Raw genomic sequence first — 14,712 nt, 5'->3', positions numbered from 1 at the left:
CTATGGTCTTTAATAAGGAGAAATAAAATATATTTATTAAAAACTAGCGTCCATGCTTATGCTACTATATAAGAATGTACACAATGGGAGAGCAACGTTTTTTATTCAACACCACATTGTACCATAATAATAAATATTTTTTTAACATCTTATTATATCTTTAAAATTTATAAATTGAAATTTTCAAACGTCCCTCCTTTTGTTCCAGTGCCATTAATAAAATGTAGCATACTATTGTTAATAAGTTATATGTATATGTACCCGTGAAAACATGTACGCGAACGTACACATAATATGAGTAAATAAACAAATGATGCTCAATAAAACACATACTGAAATCATGCATTTTGTGTCAACAAAACATAAAGTCAAAAGTTGCAATTTTTAAATAATTTATAAAAACAAAATATAAGCAAATAAAAAAAATAGCTAAACTATAAAGTTAAACAATTCATTTATGCAACCATTATTTATAAAAATGTATTAAATATTTGAAACAACTATAAGATTAAACAAAATCAAACCGTTTAGTTACATAAGAATATTTTTAAATATTTAAATACTACAGCTATAATTATTATTATTATTATTATGTACTAATAAAGATAAACTACAATTTGTAAGTTATTTATAAAAACATGCACATATAGTAATATTTCAACTTTGAATTTGTAATATTATAGAAAATACTTACATTTGTATTTTGAGGTGCTAAAGTGTGTTTGCTCATTACAATAGTGGTTGTTTTGAGATCTTTTGTACCACCTGGTGATTTTGGTGGTACAACCATGTCAACTGGACTACTTGATTTGCTTACTAACGATTCAGCTGCTCTTACTACATCTAATACCTGTTTAATTTGAAAATATTTTATTTTAAAATTAACATGACGTTAATAAACAGCATTACTTATATTGTTTAATATTTCATTTCTTTTACAATGAATCTTACTTTTTCTGGAGTAGATTTTTCTCTATGCTCAAGCAATGCACGTTCTCTTTCTTCTTGTTCCCATGCTACAAGTTCAGCTTTCATTTCTTGTTCTTGTCTGAGAGTTGCTGCTTCTTCGTCATCGCGATCCAAACTAGATATACTTTGCGATAACGATTTAGTACCTTCTGTTGTGGGATCTTTCAATTCCTTAGATGTTCTAGATTCTTTAGGATCTTTACTATCGGATATTGGCAATACTGGTTCAATTTCGCTTTTGTCATATCCTTTACAAACCACTAATGTAATTGTATTTCCTGAACACCGTAATATATTTACTGCTTCTTGATGAGTTGCACCTAACAGCGATGTACCATTGACTTCTAACAATCTCATTCCAACCTAAAATTGAGAATATAACATAAAATTATTACATAAATCTCTTGTTCTTATAATGATCAGTAAAATTGTTTACCTTCAGTCTTCCATCTCTTTTAGCCGCACCTCCCGAGTTGATTTTAGATATAAAAACTCCTTCATCTGTATGATCAAGGGGATTGCCTTTTTGTCCTCGAAGTCCTCCTTTAATGTGCATACCCAATTTTTCACCTGGCTCTTTTGTAATAACTAATTCCTAAAATACAACATTATTTTTAAATATATTTCTATCATGTTTCATGCAGTATTTTATTTAATTTTTATAAAATTTTCATAGCTTCTAGTTTCATTTTCAATGTAATATACTTGTATAAAAATTACAAATGCATGACGTATGATTGATTTAAAATTTCTTAATTTAACATAAAGCATATGAAGCAAGTAAAAAAAAGTTTTAAATTCTATATAATCTCAGCCTAGGCAGAAAACAATTGCTCGTGATTCGGTGCTGAGCTTACTTGCAGCCTTAACAGAGGGATAAGCGTGGTATTCACAAATAAACAGTAAGAGGTCAAATCAATGGAGTACTTACTGTCACAGGGATGTACTCTATTTCGACCAGCTTGTTGGACAAATTATAAATAATAGCATTAGGAAATGCCATAACAAAACGATTATAAGTGAAGCACTTGAGTGCTACTATTTGCAGATAATAAGCTTTTCACTGGTGAACATAATGCATTAAGTATCAATGAACTAATCCTATTCTATTCTATTATTAGTATTCTTTTATGTGTATATTTAAATGTTTACCAATTTTTAATACGTTGGAATATAATATGGACGGTTTTGCTTCGACACTAAATTTAAATATGTATTGTAAAGTTTTGAAAATTAAGCGTGACAAAATATTCATTGTGAGTTTGTGATTTGTAAAGTTATATTTCTATAAGCGTGTTTTATTGAAAAAGCTATTTTATAATTAAGAAGCAAAAATTCTCTATATATGTGCAGTAACTAACAAGCAGTAATAATTAAATTATACATAGTTTACCTGATAATTTTCTGGTAGTGGATCATGTTGAACAGTAAGCACTATTTGATCGCCTGGTCGCAAAAGTTCCATCACAGCCTCTTGATGAGTAGCTTTTGTTACATCAGTACCATTTACCTTTAGTATTCTATCACCCATTCTTAATTTACCAGATTTTGCGGCTATACCACCAGGCACAACCTAGTATTTGTACAAAAAAATATATAAATTTTCAGTATTAAAAATAATGTAAAAAAAACTTACATGAGATATAAAAATTCCAGGTTCTTTTGCACCAAATGGAGTACACGAATGATCCGTACCACCGATAATACTGAATCCCAGGGACCCTTCTTTTACAAGAATTACGTCCTAAAAATGAATATTAATTGTCAAAAATTCGAATATATAAAATTTTCAGTTTGTTTAAATTATATGAGTAAATTATCTTAAAAATGTAACGCTGTGGATATAAGAATGAAAAATGGAATTTTATAATAATAATGAAGGATGCACATAATTTGATAAAAAAATATATTTAACTTATATATTACTTACCTATTTCCATGCCAGAGAATAAGCACCCGAGGTTAAAATAATATAACATTCCATATAACCAATTCCTATCAAATACTTTTAGATATGGTTTGATAATGCACACACAGAAAAATTATATTTACTGAATCAAACCAATGACAATCAATTTCAAATACATAGGCATGCAATGAAATATAATTCATCATGAAAACAAAACATGTAAATATAAATGATAATATTTGAATTGTTTTCCTCAAAATAATAATGTTACAATTCATTTTTTAATTAAACATGCACAAGGAGCAAAAAACCATTTGACCACCATTTCCCAAATTATAGTTATTCTAAAGATAATTTCAATTGACTGCACTGGAATATATTTAACGAAATATTATATTAAATATTAAAATTTATACGTAAGAATATTATAAAATAATTTAGTGGAATTGTGATTATTATCCAAGCATGGAAATAAGTTAATACATTACGAATACTAAATACTTAAATTTTACCTAAAATATTAAAAAGTGCAAACTATTCCCGTATTAAAGAAAAAATAATTATAATCATAACATTTAAAAATTACGAAATTTCTTTTTTTATTATCGCTCGCGTAAATTGAAAAGGATAAACAATACTTTTTCGTTTTTTAGCAAGAATTTTTATAACTTTCTTTAAACCGTATGTGCAATATAATCCGTGCATCTAGCTACCAAGCACATACCTCAATAATTACTGGTGGTACCAATTGATTTTCAGTCACCCTAGTTACGACGGTCTCGGTGAGAGTGCTCTTTGTGATGGTCTCAGTAACTTTACCAAGTGTAGTAGGAGCCGGAGGAAAATTGACATCTCCAGGTAAATTATCAGGCTGCTTTATTGTCACTGTCACGATAGGGCCTTGGTGGGAATCTGGCGATGGTGAGGAAGTAGGAGGACGAAGGAAATGAGCAGGAATCATAGCCTGAAATTCTTCGTTGGTGATAGGCTTCGATACCTGTATGTCCTCCTGGGGTGAGGTTGACCTAGGTTCTGTAGAAGATGTGGGCGTTGAGCTTGCAGTTGTCGTGGGTGTAATTGTTGGTTGCGAAATGCTATGCCTGGGAGCAGGTTGTGGATGTGGTTGACTATTTGTTGGGCTTGGCGATATCGAAGAAATATTCGTAACATTTCCTGATTCTGTAACACCATTCATTTTCGGCAATTCGGTAGTTTCAATTTTCATAGGTGGAGGCGTTTTCGAAGTGGGACTTGGCGATAAAGTTCTATCAGTATCGATAGAACGTCGATATCCAGTGTAACTTGGCCTATTTGCTATGTAACTGTTAGCATTATACAATCCTGTATATGGTCTAGGTGCACCTATCACTCGTGGTGATTTTTCTGAAGGCGTTAAGACTGTGGCGGCATTTGCTTGCGAAAGTGGAATTTCACGTTCGACCACTAATCGAACAAATCTTTCCAAGCCTGTTAGTAAAGCAACTGCTTGTTCGTGCTTAGCTCCTCTCATTTCAACTCCATTAATCTATAAAATAATTTTATTATACGGAAAACAAAAAAATCAAAGTAATATGGAATAATATTCCAGTATATTATAATGCTAGACTTACAGATATTACTTTGTCTCCTACTAATAATTTACCATCTTTTTGTGCCACACCACCGTCAGTTATTCTTGAAATATATATTGCCTAAACATTATATTTGAAAAAAGATGTTAAGTATAATTAATGAAAGAAATAAGCATCGAGAATAATTTCATAAATTAAAATTCTTACATCACTATTGTCTTTAAATGGTGGGGAACCTTCCCCACCAGCAATACTAAATCCAAGTCCATTTTGGTCCCGTATTAATGTCGTATGAACAAGAACAGATACCATTGGTTCATTGCCCACCTTCGTTGAAGATATAGGTTCAGGAATTTTCTTAGACTTAATGAAATAGAAATTTTTAATTTTATGCTTTTATTTACATTATATATAACGTGCTTATTAAAAAATATATACCTTAATAACATCATGAGGTAAAGCATCACCATTTTCTAAATTATGCGATAAACCTGTAGATGAAACATGAGACGTCGCACTTGGGGCTCTACTAGTACTCAAACTAGAGCACACCGAGTCTTTTCTCGACGATACCTAACGTATAATAATGTTAATATCATTAAATGATTTGCATTTCATAAAATAGTACCTGTTCATATGGCGGCACTATCCTCGTAACTTCTCTTTGAACTACTAATACAAGAACACGTCCACAAGCTTTTAAAACTTCTACAGCATCATAATGACCTACATTTACAACTGAAACACCATTTACAGACAATACTTTATCCTCCACTTTTAAACCTGCTAAATCTGCAGGTCCACCTGTAGAAGAAAATAGAATATCACATTACGAAACTTCATAATCACATGTTTTATAATTGAAAGTTAGGTTTCTTTATTCAAATTTTTACCTTCCGTGACTCTGGAAATAAAAATGCCTTCATCATCACCCTTAAAAGGAGTTGAACCGATTCCACCAGCTATCGATAAACCAAGACCACCTGTTGTTCTTTCGATATGAATTTCATATTGTTCCTCTCGTACTTCTATCGTTGGCTCAGCATCAGAAGTCGCACCTACACGATACATTTAATTGGCGTCATTATACTTAATTATGTAAACAAATCATTTTACTAACTTTTAGTTCTTTTTCTTTTCGCTCTTACAAAACATTTATATTTTTTTGGCATTTTTAATAATATCATTTATTCACAATATATAGAATATCAGTTAAATTTTGAATTGTATTTTTTCATTTTGCAATTTTTCTCCACGCACGAACATTTGCTATGTCGAGTTTGATAGATAACTGAATAAATGATAAGATAGCTAATGAAAAAGGTATATCTTATCTTGAATTGTGTTTAATGTCAGTGATTAAGAAGCAAACATAGCAGAAGGTTCAGAAAGACTCGCCATTTAAGATAGTTTATGACGAAGAGATATGTTACCTATTGAAATATTTTACTTTATACATAATATTTGAATGTTATACTTCAATTTAAGTGATGAATTTAGAAGTGATATAAAGAAATGTAATAAGGAAAAAGTGATATACTACTTGCAAATGTTTTACCTTGACTTTGAGCGTCAAAATTTTCTGCGGATTCTGCAGGTGCTGACGTGGATGTGGTGATTTCGTCATTTTTCTTCATAAGTGCCTAATACATATTAAAAATTATATAAAACTTCTTTTAATTAATTACACAAATGTATGCTTATTAACTAGTCTTAAATATGATTTTTTTAGATAATAATTACCTGTGCAATAATGGAAGCTACTTTTTCTTTATCTACTGCTTTATCTACTGCGTGGATTCGTTTGTTTTTCAAATGATGTGGAGTATCTCTACGATGAAGCTTATTTGGTCTATTTGAATCACCACCACCATCATAATCAGTACTTTCTATTATAGAAAATTCTACATGTCTTTGTGTTTCTTCATATTCAGATTCTTCCTCCTCTTTGTCATTTCTATCCTTTGATTCAGGTACTGAACTTTCAGTTCCCATATCCTAAATAATTTTTACAATACGGAGTAACAAATAAATAAATAAATCAATAAATTATCATTAACATAAATACTTACAGCACTAGATTCTGTAATATATTGATTAGAAGCTACTTCTGGTTCATTGCTAGATTCGAAATCTGCATTATCAGCTACTATTCCAGGTACAGTTTCTTTTTGTTCATTTTCTACTGATTCAGGTTTTAATGATTCTTGCTCTGTGATGTCTGCTGTCAAATCATTGGACTTTGTTGATATATCAGTCTCAGTTTTATCCAAACCAAATGTTTGAGATACATCCTGAGAAATATTTATGTTAAAAAATATCACGTGTGTATTTTTGAAAAAATTAAATTAATAATTACTTGTTCCTCTGTAGATGCTGATCGGCTATCACTTTTCCCTTTACTAAATAATTTATGAGCTTTTGCTTTCAATTCTTTGGGATGAGGTGTATTTTGCCGTACAAACGGTGTCTGAAATAATTGTAGACATTATACTTACATAATTTTAAGAAAAGAAAATAAATGGTTAGGAAAGAAATAGGCTTTTGTTTCGTTTTTCGTTGTAATTTTAATATAATGAGTCATAAGAATAATATTGTTTCCAACACATAAAATATCTTGAGAATGCTCTAAATTTAGATGTAGCGAATCTCAAAAATGTAGAAGATTTCGTCATATGCAACTTGCTCACCTCCTTATCAGTTTCCGGAGGTTCATCCGTAAACTTTACAGAATGCGTTCGTGATGCTTCTTTTTCTTGCCAACCTTCATCATCACTACTACCAAGCTCGCGTATTTCACCATCTTGAGCAGCATTTCTCATACCACCAAGCATACCAAGTCTTCCTGAATCTAAATAACAGATTATGTCACGTATAAATTACATTATAAATTAAATACATCAAACTATAGTTTTGTGAGATAGGTGTACTAACCATCTGGATGGATTTCCAATTGTGGTAAAAGAAAACAGATTAATACTTCTTGCCCTGTCTCCTCATCAATATCCGTCTGAAAAGTAAGCATTGGCTGTGCTTGATTTTTACTTAACCATACTGCCTTTAAGTTCAAATTGATCAAGGAATATGGCAAGTATTGTAATCTGAAAAATGAATATTATTAAAAAATATCATTAACAGAACTTAAAGAAAAATTTGATATTTAAACTAAAATAATTGTATACCTATTTCCAGACACATCCAACACATGAAGAGCAGTACATTGTCCAACCTCGGCAGGAAGATATTGCAATTTATTATCTCTTAAAGACAGTACACCCAATTGTTTTAAATTTCCTATAGAAAAAAAGATATTCGATAAAATTTATTTTTAGTATCATTATACTATGTAATCCTAATGATATTTTTCTTACCGATTTCTGTAGGAAGCGACTGTAAACTATTTCTATCTACATTTAAATTATTTAGATTAAGAAGTTTTCCTATAGTTACAGGCAGTTCTAGGAGAAAATTTTCCGTAAGAATTAATTCTTGTAAATTCTCGCACCTACAACGAATAAATATTAATTTTTATTCCCTTTATAATATCAAAATTTTTATAGAAAGAAAAATTAATCTCACCTGCCTATATTTGGATTTAGAGTGGAAAGTCTATTTTGATCGACTTTAAGAATGGTAAGTTTTTTTAATTCCCCAAGGCCATCAGGCAATTTTTCAATAACATTCTGCGATAAATGTAAATCTGTTAAAGATTCTAAACCTCCTATTTCCTCTGGAAGATCTTCCAGGCGGTTTTCAGATACGTCCAGGCACGCTAACGTTTTCAGTTCTCCGATTTCCGATGGTAAGTGTTGCAACTGATTATGATCCAACCATAATTCTTGTAACGCTGGTAATTTTCCTATATGTGCTGGCTAAAATAGAAGTCCCAAATTTATAACAAATATTATATTAATAAACAATAAATCTTCTGTTTTGCTTATATTTTTTATAATGATTTGTTTAATATCTTGTCTTACTAAAATCTCAATGTCATTGTCACCAAGATCCAGCCGTTCTAATTTATAAAGTTGAGAAAGCGACTCCGGCAAAGATTTGAGCAAATTTTCCCTCAACTCCAATGATTGTAACGCCTCCAAGCTACGAACAATCGATGCACAAACTTGTTAGTACTAGACATAATGTAATTCAATTAAACGGTCCTAAGTTCGAATGTAATTAAAGCGAGTTCTTGTTGCTATTACCTTCCGAAATCAGGCGGTAAATTCGTAAGGGACATATCGTTAAGTCCTAAAACAGTTAAGTTCCTTAATTGCACAAATCCCGCTGGGAGCCTGCAATGATAAATTCGTTTTTTTTTTTTTTTTAATTCTAAATAAATGTTTTCAACAACTTTTAAAACGAAATGTAAGTACTTTACACGAGAAGAGATAAATGTGAGAATTTATTGACCTTGGAATTGGATTACTGCTGAAATCCGCCACCTGAAGTGCCCGTAAATTCTTGATGTTCTCAGGAATGTCTGGTATATCTGAAATGAGAAAGAATAATAAATAAAACTTATGTTGCATTTTTAATTTGGAGAAAAATTATTAAAAATCTGTATATGTCTAAAGATTTATAGAAATATTTTTTCTTGTTATAGAGAGATCAAACTTTAAACATGAAAAAGAAAAAAAAATTAATTAAGAAATTATTTAAGAAAAATAAATTGCATGAAACGAAAAAATCAAGAAGATTATTTTAAAAAATTTCAAAAACGTAACCACACATATTGAAGAAGGCATTCACTCGATGTATATTGCAACGCACTGTATAATTATATCGTTTAATGATAATTGGTTAATTAATTTGCAGGAAATCGATTACTAGCCAATAACAAATTCATTCGTGAAATGTAAACGCAATTCGCTATACTAAACACAGCTATTGCATAAGAATGCAGGATGCTGCGTCGTTGATGAAATAATACCGTATACGCATTCTTTCTGTTGTTTTTCCCTGCAAGGCCGAAGAATTTCATGAATTAAAGTGAACGGCGAATCGAGCAATTAAACACAAAAACTCTGTATTATAATGTACAGAATTCGTATCAAATACAGAATAATCTGTTAAAATTTTAATATGTATTACTTGTGTCTCAGTTGTTCATACAAAAATAAAATATAAAAAATGGTAACATCAAGGTCATTACGTATGTACACTCGATTAGCTAGACTATACCATAACGAAGTATAACAAGAATTTCATAAAAATAAGTTTTTCAAACAATTCTTTCTACAACGTTATTTTACTTCATTTCATACAACTGTTAATACAATAAGATCAAATTATAACGAATACGTTTTCGAAACGTAGTATGAATCATACCACGATTATGCATTCTCAAGTCAAGAGATGAAACAGAGGAAAAGGAGGAGAGGAATGGAGAACCGTGCATCGCATAGCAAACGAGCCGATAGACTTTACGAGCAAATCGAACCTTGAAAGACCGCTAGTTACTTTTAACATAGTGGTTTGCAACTTCAGAATCATTCGTGCCTGTTTTAGACTTATTAGCGATAAGTATGTAATTTCTGAACTGTTCTTCTATAGAATAATGTTACCACTGTTCTATGTTATAATTTCTTAACTTTGATAATAACACAACATGGATTTCAGAACGGTAAACTTTTACACTCGATAATATCGGAGAATAGTAACTCACGTTGCATGTAGAAGTGGACATTATATTTATTTCAAGATCTATATTATTTTATCTATTGTAATCTACATATACTATCTACTATGCTGTTATACTATTAGAATATCTATATATCTATTATATATTACAATATATCTACTATTTCACTACTACAAAAAACAAAACATTAAAATTCATTAAATATTAATTTAGTCTGTCTAATATAAGCCTCATACTTCCATTTGTAAGGGCTGATCTAACAGCTACATTCATGAAAGCATAAACTTAGGACTTATTCCTTAATCATCGAATCACGTTAGAAATGATTCGAATTCTTCGACATTTTAAATCAAATCCGAAGTATTCCGAAGCACATCGTTACACACACGTAAGTGCATACGTGTACCACAAATGCATGCATGCACAATGCGCGCGCGAGTTAAACGTAACGACAGCAACGTGGAACAATTACAAACTAACCGTGATTCCGCCAGACGGAAGAGATAGGCCCCTTCGTTCATCGGATCTCTTTGTTCCCGAAAGGATGTTAATGATCGGTGAACAAAGGTATACGTCTGAGGACTTTTATAGCGAGGAATGGATGCACAAAAGAGAGAGCCTCGTAATATGCTTGACTGAAGTTTGAATGGTATCGGAATATGTGGCGACCCGTTATCGATCGATAACTTTCTGTCTGGTTACACACGCTGTACGAGCGAGGAAACGATACGCCATCTTATGGGTTTTGTGGTTAAAATATCTCTGATCTCGAGCGATACGATTACAGCTCTATATACACACCAGTATTAACGCGCATGCATACGTCCGCGCGCGAATATTTTTAATGCGTCGTGCACTAGTCCCGCGAACTATTTCGAACATTTCCGCGGCCGACCAATGACGACGACCAATCATGCGCAATATCTCGCGTCCAACGACGGCAAATTTTTTCTTATTTTTTTTTAATGCGTTCACATGCACGTGATACAGAATGATTGATTCAGAATGTATAGAGGTCAGGTTATAAAAGATACTCTCGATGAGAAAATATGTTATACGCTCTAGGTAGGCTATAGGTTGTAGCGGACAGTGTTTTTTGAAACGAATCGACGTTCTTGCAAATACGTCGGAATAATCTCATTCGAACAGAGCATACCATCCATTACAGGCATAAGTTGCAACCATCAATGAAACAGAGACGAGTACTTTTTGTCGGTAGTTACATACATGCTCGATAATTTCCATAGTGCTCTTTCTTAAACAAGTGCATAATAGTAATATAGTGTAAGGATTAACCACGGAAACCGACGATGGCACTTCCCCTTGTCGAAACAATAAAAAAAATGTTTGCAAAAAAATTACGTACGTTAATTGTAAAATCGTTTCCTACCACGCCCTATCGCGATCATTTCCAGTCACGACCGATGGTTAGTTACACTCTTTTTTTCTCCATAGGATCGCTCGATTTTTCAATAATTGCGAAATCGCGTTCGATTCGCAACCACGCCTATGAACGACCACGGCAACTTGTAATTAAGCAACCGGTAAATAACACAAAATAGCCTCTCTCTTCTCTGAACGCGTCGGCTACTGTAAACATTATAAATAGCGCGAAATATCCACCCTCGGCCTTTGCAATTTACCTTGGAAGAAGAGGAGGCAACGGAGGCCGTGTAAAACGCACGCAGGGTGGGGACGACTAGCCGCCACCTAACATGTGAACACGCACTAAGTTCAACTAAATAGAATTCATTATAACCGGAGAACAGAAATCTGTCTTTCTATATGACCAGTATATTACTTTTTTTTCCTCTTCATTGTGCGTATACCGTAATTTCTGACATAAAAGACGTAATACAAAGCAAAAAAGATAAAAGGAATAAAAAAAAAAGCTAGAAAAAGATAAAAATAAAACTCTGCCCTGTGAGTTAATTATAACCAATATCAAACACTAGTCTTTTTCCAACCCACGAATTTCATTCTATAACTGTTCCCCCTATTTTTAGATCCACCTTCCGGCTTGCATCGCTTCGTTATCAGGAGCTAGCCTCGCGTATAGCCAGGACTACGTCCGATACAACGCTGTTTATGCTCATCAAGGGATTACGCGTTCGGTCTCTCTCGGGGATGAAAAAAAAAAAAAAAAAAAATGCAATCGGGTAAACAGCCTTTACAGCCGAAGCTTTCGTGACGCGTAATTTTATACCGTGTATATCTCGCGAGGAGATATTCACTTCTGTAGCGTGGATACGTAACAGGGAATAGGAGTAATACCGCGGCGAGGATAAAAGATTACACAGTGCACGTAGACTTTTCCCTCCCTTACGTAATATCCGTGGCACACGTGAAGGAATTGATCGAACGATCAATTGCGAGGAAAGGGATCTCCTCGACTCGTTCAATCAATGATCTCCTTGGTGTGTCCATCGATTCCAACATTTATTGATATTAAAACTCGCGCAATGTTTACACCGTTTTTTATCCCTTTTTTTTTTCCTCGTCTCGGATAAATTTCCACGATGCATGCTCATCGGATGATAATCGCGAACAACCGGTCTTTATAAATCGTCTCGAATGGAAAACAAAAAAAAGGGAGAGCAGTAAAAAGAAAAGAATAAAGGATGAGGCAAGGGTAACGAGGGTGACAGGTTGCTCAGCGTCGTGCCCGCCTGCGCGGTCTACAGTTCTTATGTAATAACGTGCAACACGTGAACGCGCAATGAACTCGTTGAAAAGTTCGCGAGCTAGATTTTTCCCTACCCTCAGAGGTGATTCATCCCCCATTCTTTTCTGTTTTTCCGAAGGTTAAAGACATTTTCCCGGGCAGAAAACTGGCAAAGGGTTATTATCATTTAATAAATTCAAGAATCTGGAACAAATGCCGTACAAGAAATGATTTTACGTTTGCTGTTAACTCATAAAGAACACTAAAAAAATGATGGAAATATGATGTTACATTCCAGTCACGGTCAATCGATCATCTAACTCGATAACATACATTTGATGACACAATTTTATTTCTCAGGAACACCTACGAATCAAGAAATAGAAATAGAACAAAATAGAAATTGAGAAAGTATACTTGAAATTCTGCGAAAATATTATCCTTCCGTTCCAAGTCACGGGTTATATCGAGCTACTGCAATTACCGATCACGTATTGCGGAAAACATTATTTTCTCTCCTGTCCGTACGTGTTTCCTCGTCCTGACCGTTTAGATTTCGTTCCATCGTAAAAGTAATCGCCCATCCCGTTGGGAGAAAACTCGCACATGACGAGATGGGGGAGAAGAAAAAGAATCATCTGCTGGCTGGTTGCATTCCAATCAATAGTATCTTCTCCGTGCGTTGCACCTACACGCGAGTGCAACGCCTTTCATTAATAGGGTGGATTTCCTGAACCCGAACCTGTTGCTATAAACTTATATTTCTTGCACGCAACGAGTTTTCACTGTCAACCAGTCTCGACTATTCCAGATCCACTATCTGAATCTGGAAATTGTTTTATTACGTTCTAGTCCGAGCAGAGAGATTAACGAGAGGAAAACACACATTTCCACACCGTATTTTCCCAATGATGTATTTGTGAACATTTCTCTTGTAATATATGATTACCCCATTTAATTATTAGAGAAAATAAGAATAATAGAGTTCTCAATATTCTTTTCATGAATTTTTAACGGGTTTGTTACAATGTTTCAAGATATCTTTTATACATTTTAATCGCTTATTGTTGTTCGTAATATTTTTAAGAATATTTTAGAGAGTCTTTAAATTTCTTCTTTTTTCCATATTTCAGGTTCTTTATTAATAATAATTCAGAAGTTTGATATTCAATTCGTCCGGTAAGAAGCGCCGTTCTGAAAGATCGCAGTGACAAACTACTATTGCCAAGAAAACAAATAAAAATGTGATTTAAATTAGAATCAACAGCGTAGAAAAACGCGACGTAAGTTTGCAACGGGATCGAAGCGACGCTGCACGCAACTTTGATCACCGATAATTAAGAACAATTGTTATGGATAAGTCGTCAACGATATTCTACACGAACTTTATTGTTCGCTGTTAACACATACATAACGTGTTTGCATGAGCGGAGAATTAAAAGTTGCGAAGCTCTGAAGAAGCAGAATAGCAGAAAAATATGTTACATAAATTCTTGAGATTTTTTTAACTCTTTCACTGTTATTGAAAATTGGAAATAAAAATACTTTCGCGTCAAAGATTTTTGTTAGCAGACTTCAATTATATAAATAAAAATAATTCTACATTTCTTTCTAGTCTCACGCATTTAACTCATACATTTTAAATTAACGTATAACTAACCGCATGGGGTAGAAGGGTTGAAAGGATTGATAAGATAAGAAAAGGTGGACAAAAGAATATTGGAAAATTGAGTATTAGAAGTACAGTAGAAATCGGACCATGAGACAACCTGTACGCATGAAAGTGCGCGCGTTCACACGCGCGTGTGCGTGGGCGGTTTAATCAAGGGGCAAGTTTCCTGAACCCGAACCTGTTGCGGTCGCGGTTTATCTTTTCCATGATCACGCAACGAGTTTTCACGAGATCGTGTCGCGGTCTAAGGCCCGTGTGTGTTCCGCGTTTCTTTTTTTTTTTTTT

The 14,712-nt window shown here is 33.1% G+C and overlaps 1 protein-coding gene and 1 long non-coding RNA gene across 8 annotated transcripts in view; one reads left to right on the top strand and one right to left on the bottom strand.

The window, feature by feature from the left end:
• The window catches only part of LOC122527588 (protein lap4), a 45,996-nt gene that overhangs the window by 8,040 nt on the left and 23,244 nt on the right, over nucleotides 1–14,712 (bottom strand). For 5 of the 7 annotated variants that reach the window (XR_006306371.1, XM_043651908.1, XM_043651910.1 and 2 more), the window contains exons 3-26: nucleotides 8,860–8,938; nucleotides 8,652–8,741; nucleotides 8,427–8,547; nucleotides 8,029–8,321; nucleotides 7,821–7,954; nucleotides 7,632–7,743; nucleotides 7,384–7,550; nucleotides 7,140–7,300; nucleotides 6,809–6,919; nucleotides 6,522–6,743; nucleotides 6,193–6,447; nucleotides 6,008–6,092; nucleotides 5,343–5,507; nucleotides 5,078–5,253; nucleotides 4,888–5,022; nucleotides 4,657–4,812; nucleotides 4,489–4,569; nucleotides 3,603–4,403; nucleotides 2,606–2,713; nucleotides 2,363–2,542; nucleotides 1,901–1,930; nucleotides 1,406–1,564; nucleotides 952–1,332; nucleotides 695–850 (exon numbers count right to left, since the gene is read on the bottom strand). Coding sequence is in view for 6 of the 7 variants with exons in the window: in XM_043651908.1 (XP_043507843.1) it covers nucleotides 695–850; nucleotides 952–1,332; nucleotides 1,406–1,564; nucleotides 1,901–1,930; nucleotides 2,363–2,542; nucleotides 2,606–2,713; nucleotides 3,603–4,403; nucleotides 4,489–4,569; nucleotides 4,657–4,812; nucleotides 4,888–5,022; nucleotides 5,078–5,253; nucleotides 5,343–5,507; nucleotides 6,008–6,092; nucleotides 6,193–6,447; nucleotides 6,522–6,743; nucleotides 6,809–6,919; nucleotides 7,140–7,300; nucleotides 7,384–7,550; nucleotides 7,632–7,743; nucleotides 7,821–7,954; nucleotides 8,029–8,321; nucleotides 8,427–8,547; nucleotides 8,652–8,741; nucleotides 8,860–8,938 (4,358 nt within the window). In the remaining variant the exon portion in view is untranslated. The remainder of the gene's footprint in view (nucleotides 1–694; nucleotides 851–951; nucleotides 1,333–1,405; nucleotides 1,565–1,900; nucleotides 1,931–2,362; nucleotides 2,543–2,605; nucleotides 2,714–3,602; nucleotides 4,404–4,488; nucleotides 4,570–4,656; nucleotides 4,813–4,887; nucleotides 5,023–5,077; nucleotides 5,254–5,342; nucleotides 5,508–6,007; nucleotides 6,093–6,192; nucleotides 6,448–6,521; nucleotides 6,744–6,808; nucleotides 6,920–7,139; nucleotides 7,301–7,383; nucleotides 7,551–7,631; nucleotides 7,744–7,820; nucleotides 7,955–8,028; nucleotides 8,322–8,426; nucleotides 8,548–8,651; nucleotides 8,742–8,859; nucleotides 8,939–14,712) is intronic. The other 2 variants (XM_043651911.1, XM_043651909.1) reach the window with 2 other exon arrangements.
• On the top strand, nucleotides 5,816–8,323 carry LOC122527591. Its single transcript, XR_006306372.1, has 6 exons — nucleotides 5,816–6,046; nucleotides 6,182–6,422; nucleotides 6,524–6,607; nucleotides 7,374–7,924; nucleotides 8,010–8,082; nucleotides 8,187–8,323. It is a non-coding gene; the product is annotated as an uncharacterized LOC122527591 (long non-coding RNA).

The sequence above is a fragment of the Frieseomelitta varia genome, unplaced genomic scaffold (assembly GCF_011392965.1).
Source record: "Frieseomelitta varia isolate USP_RPSP 00005682 unplaced genomic scaffold, Fvar_1.2 scaffold_227, whole genome shotgun sequence".
Lineage (NCBI taxonomy): Eukaryota > Metazoa > Arthropoda > Insecta > Hymenoptera > Apidae > Frieseomelitta > Frieseomelitta varia.
This window is presented reverse-complemented; position numbering and strand designations above follow the sequence as displayed.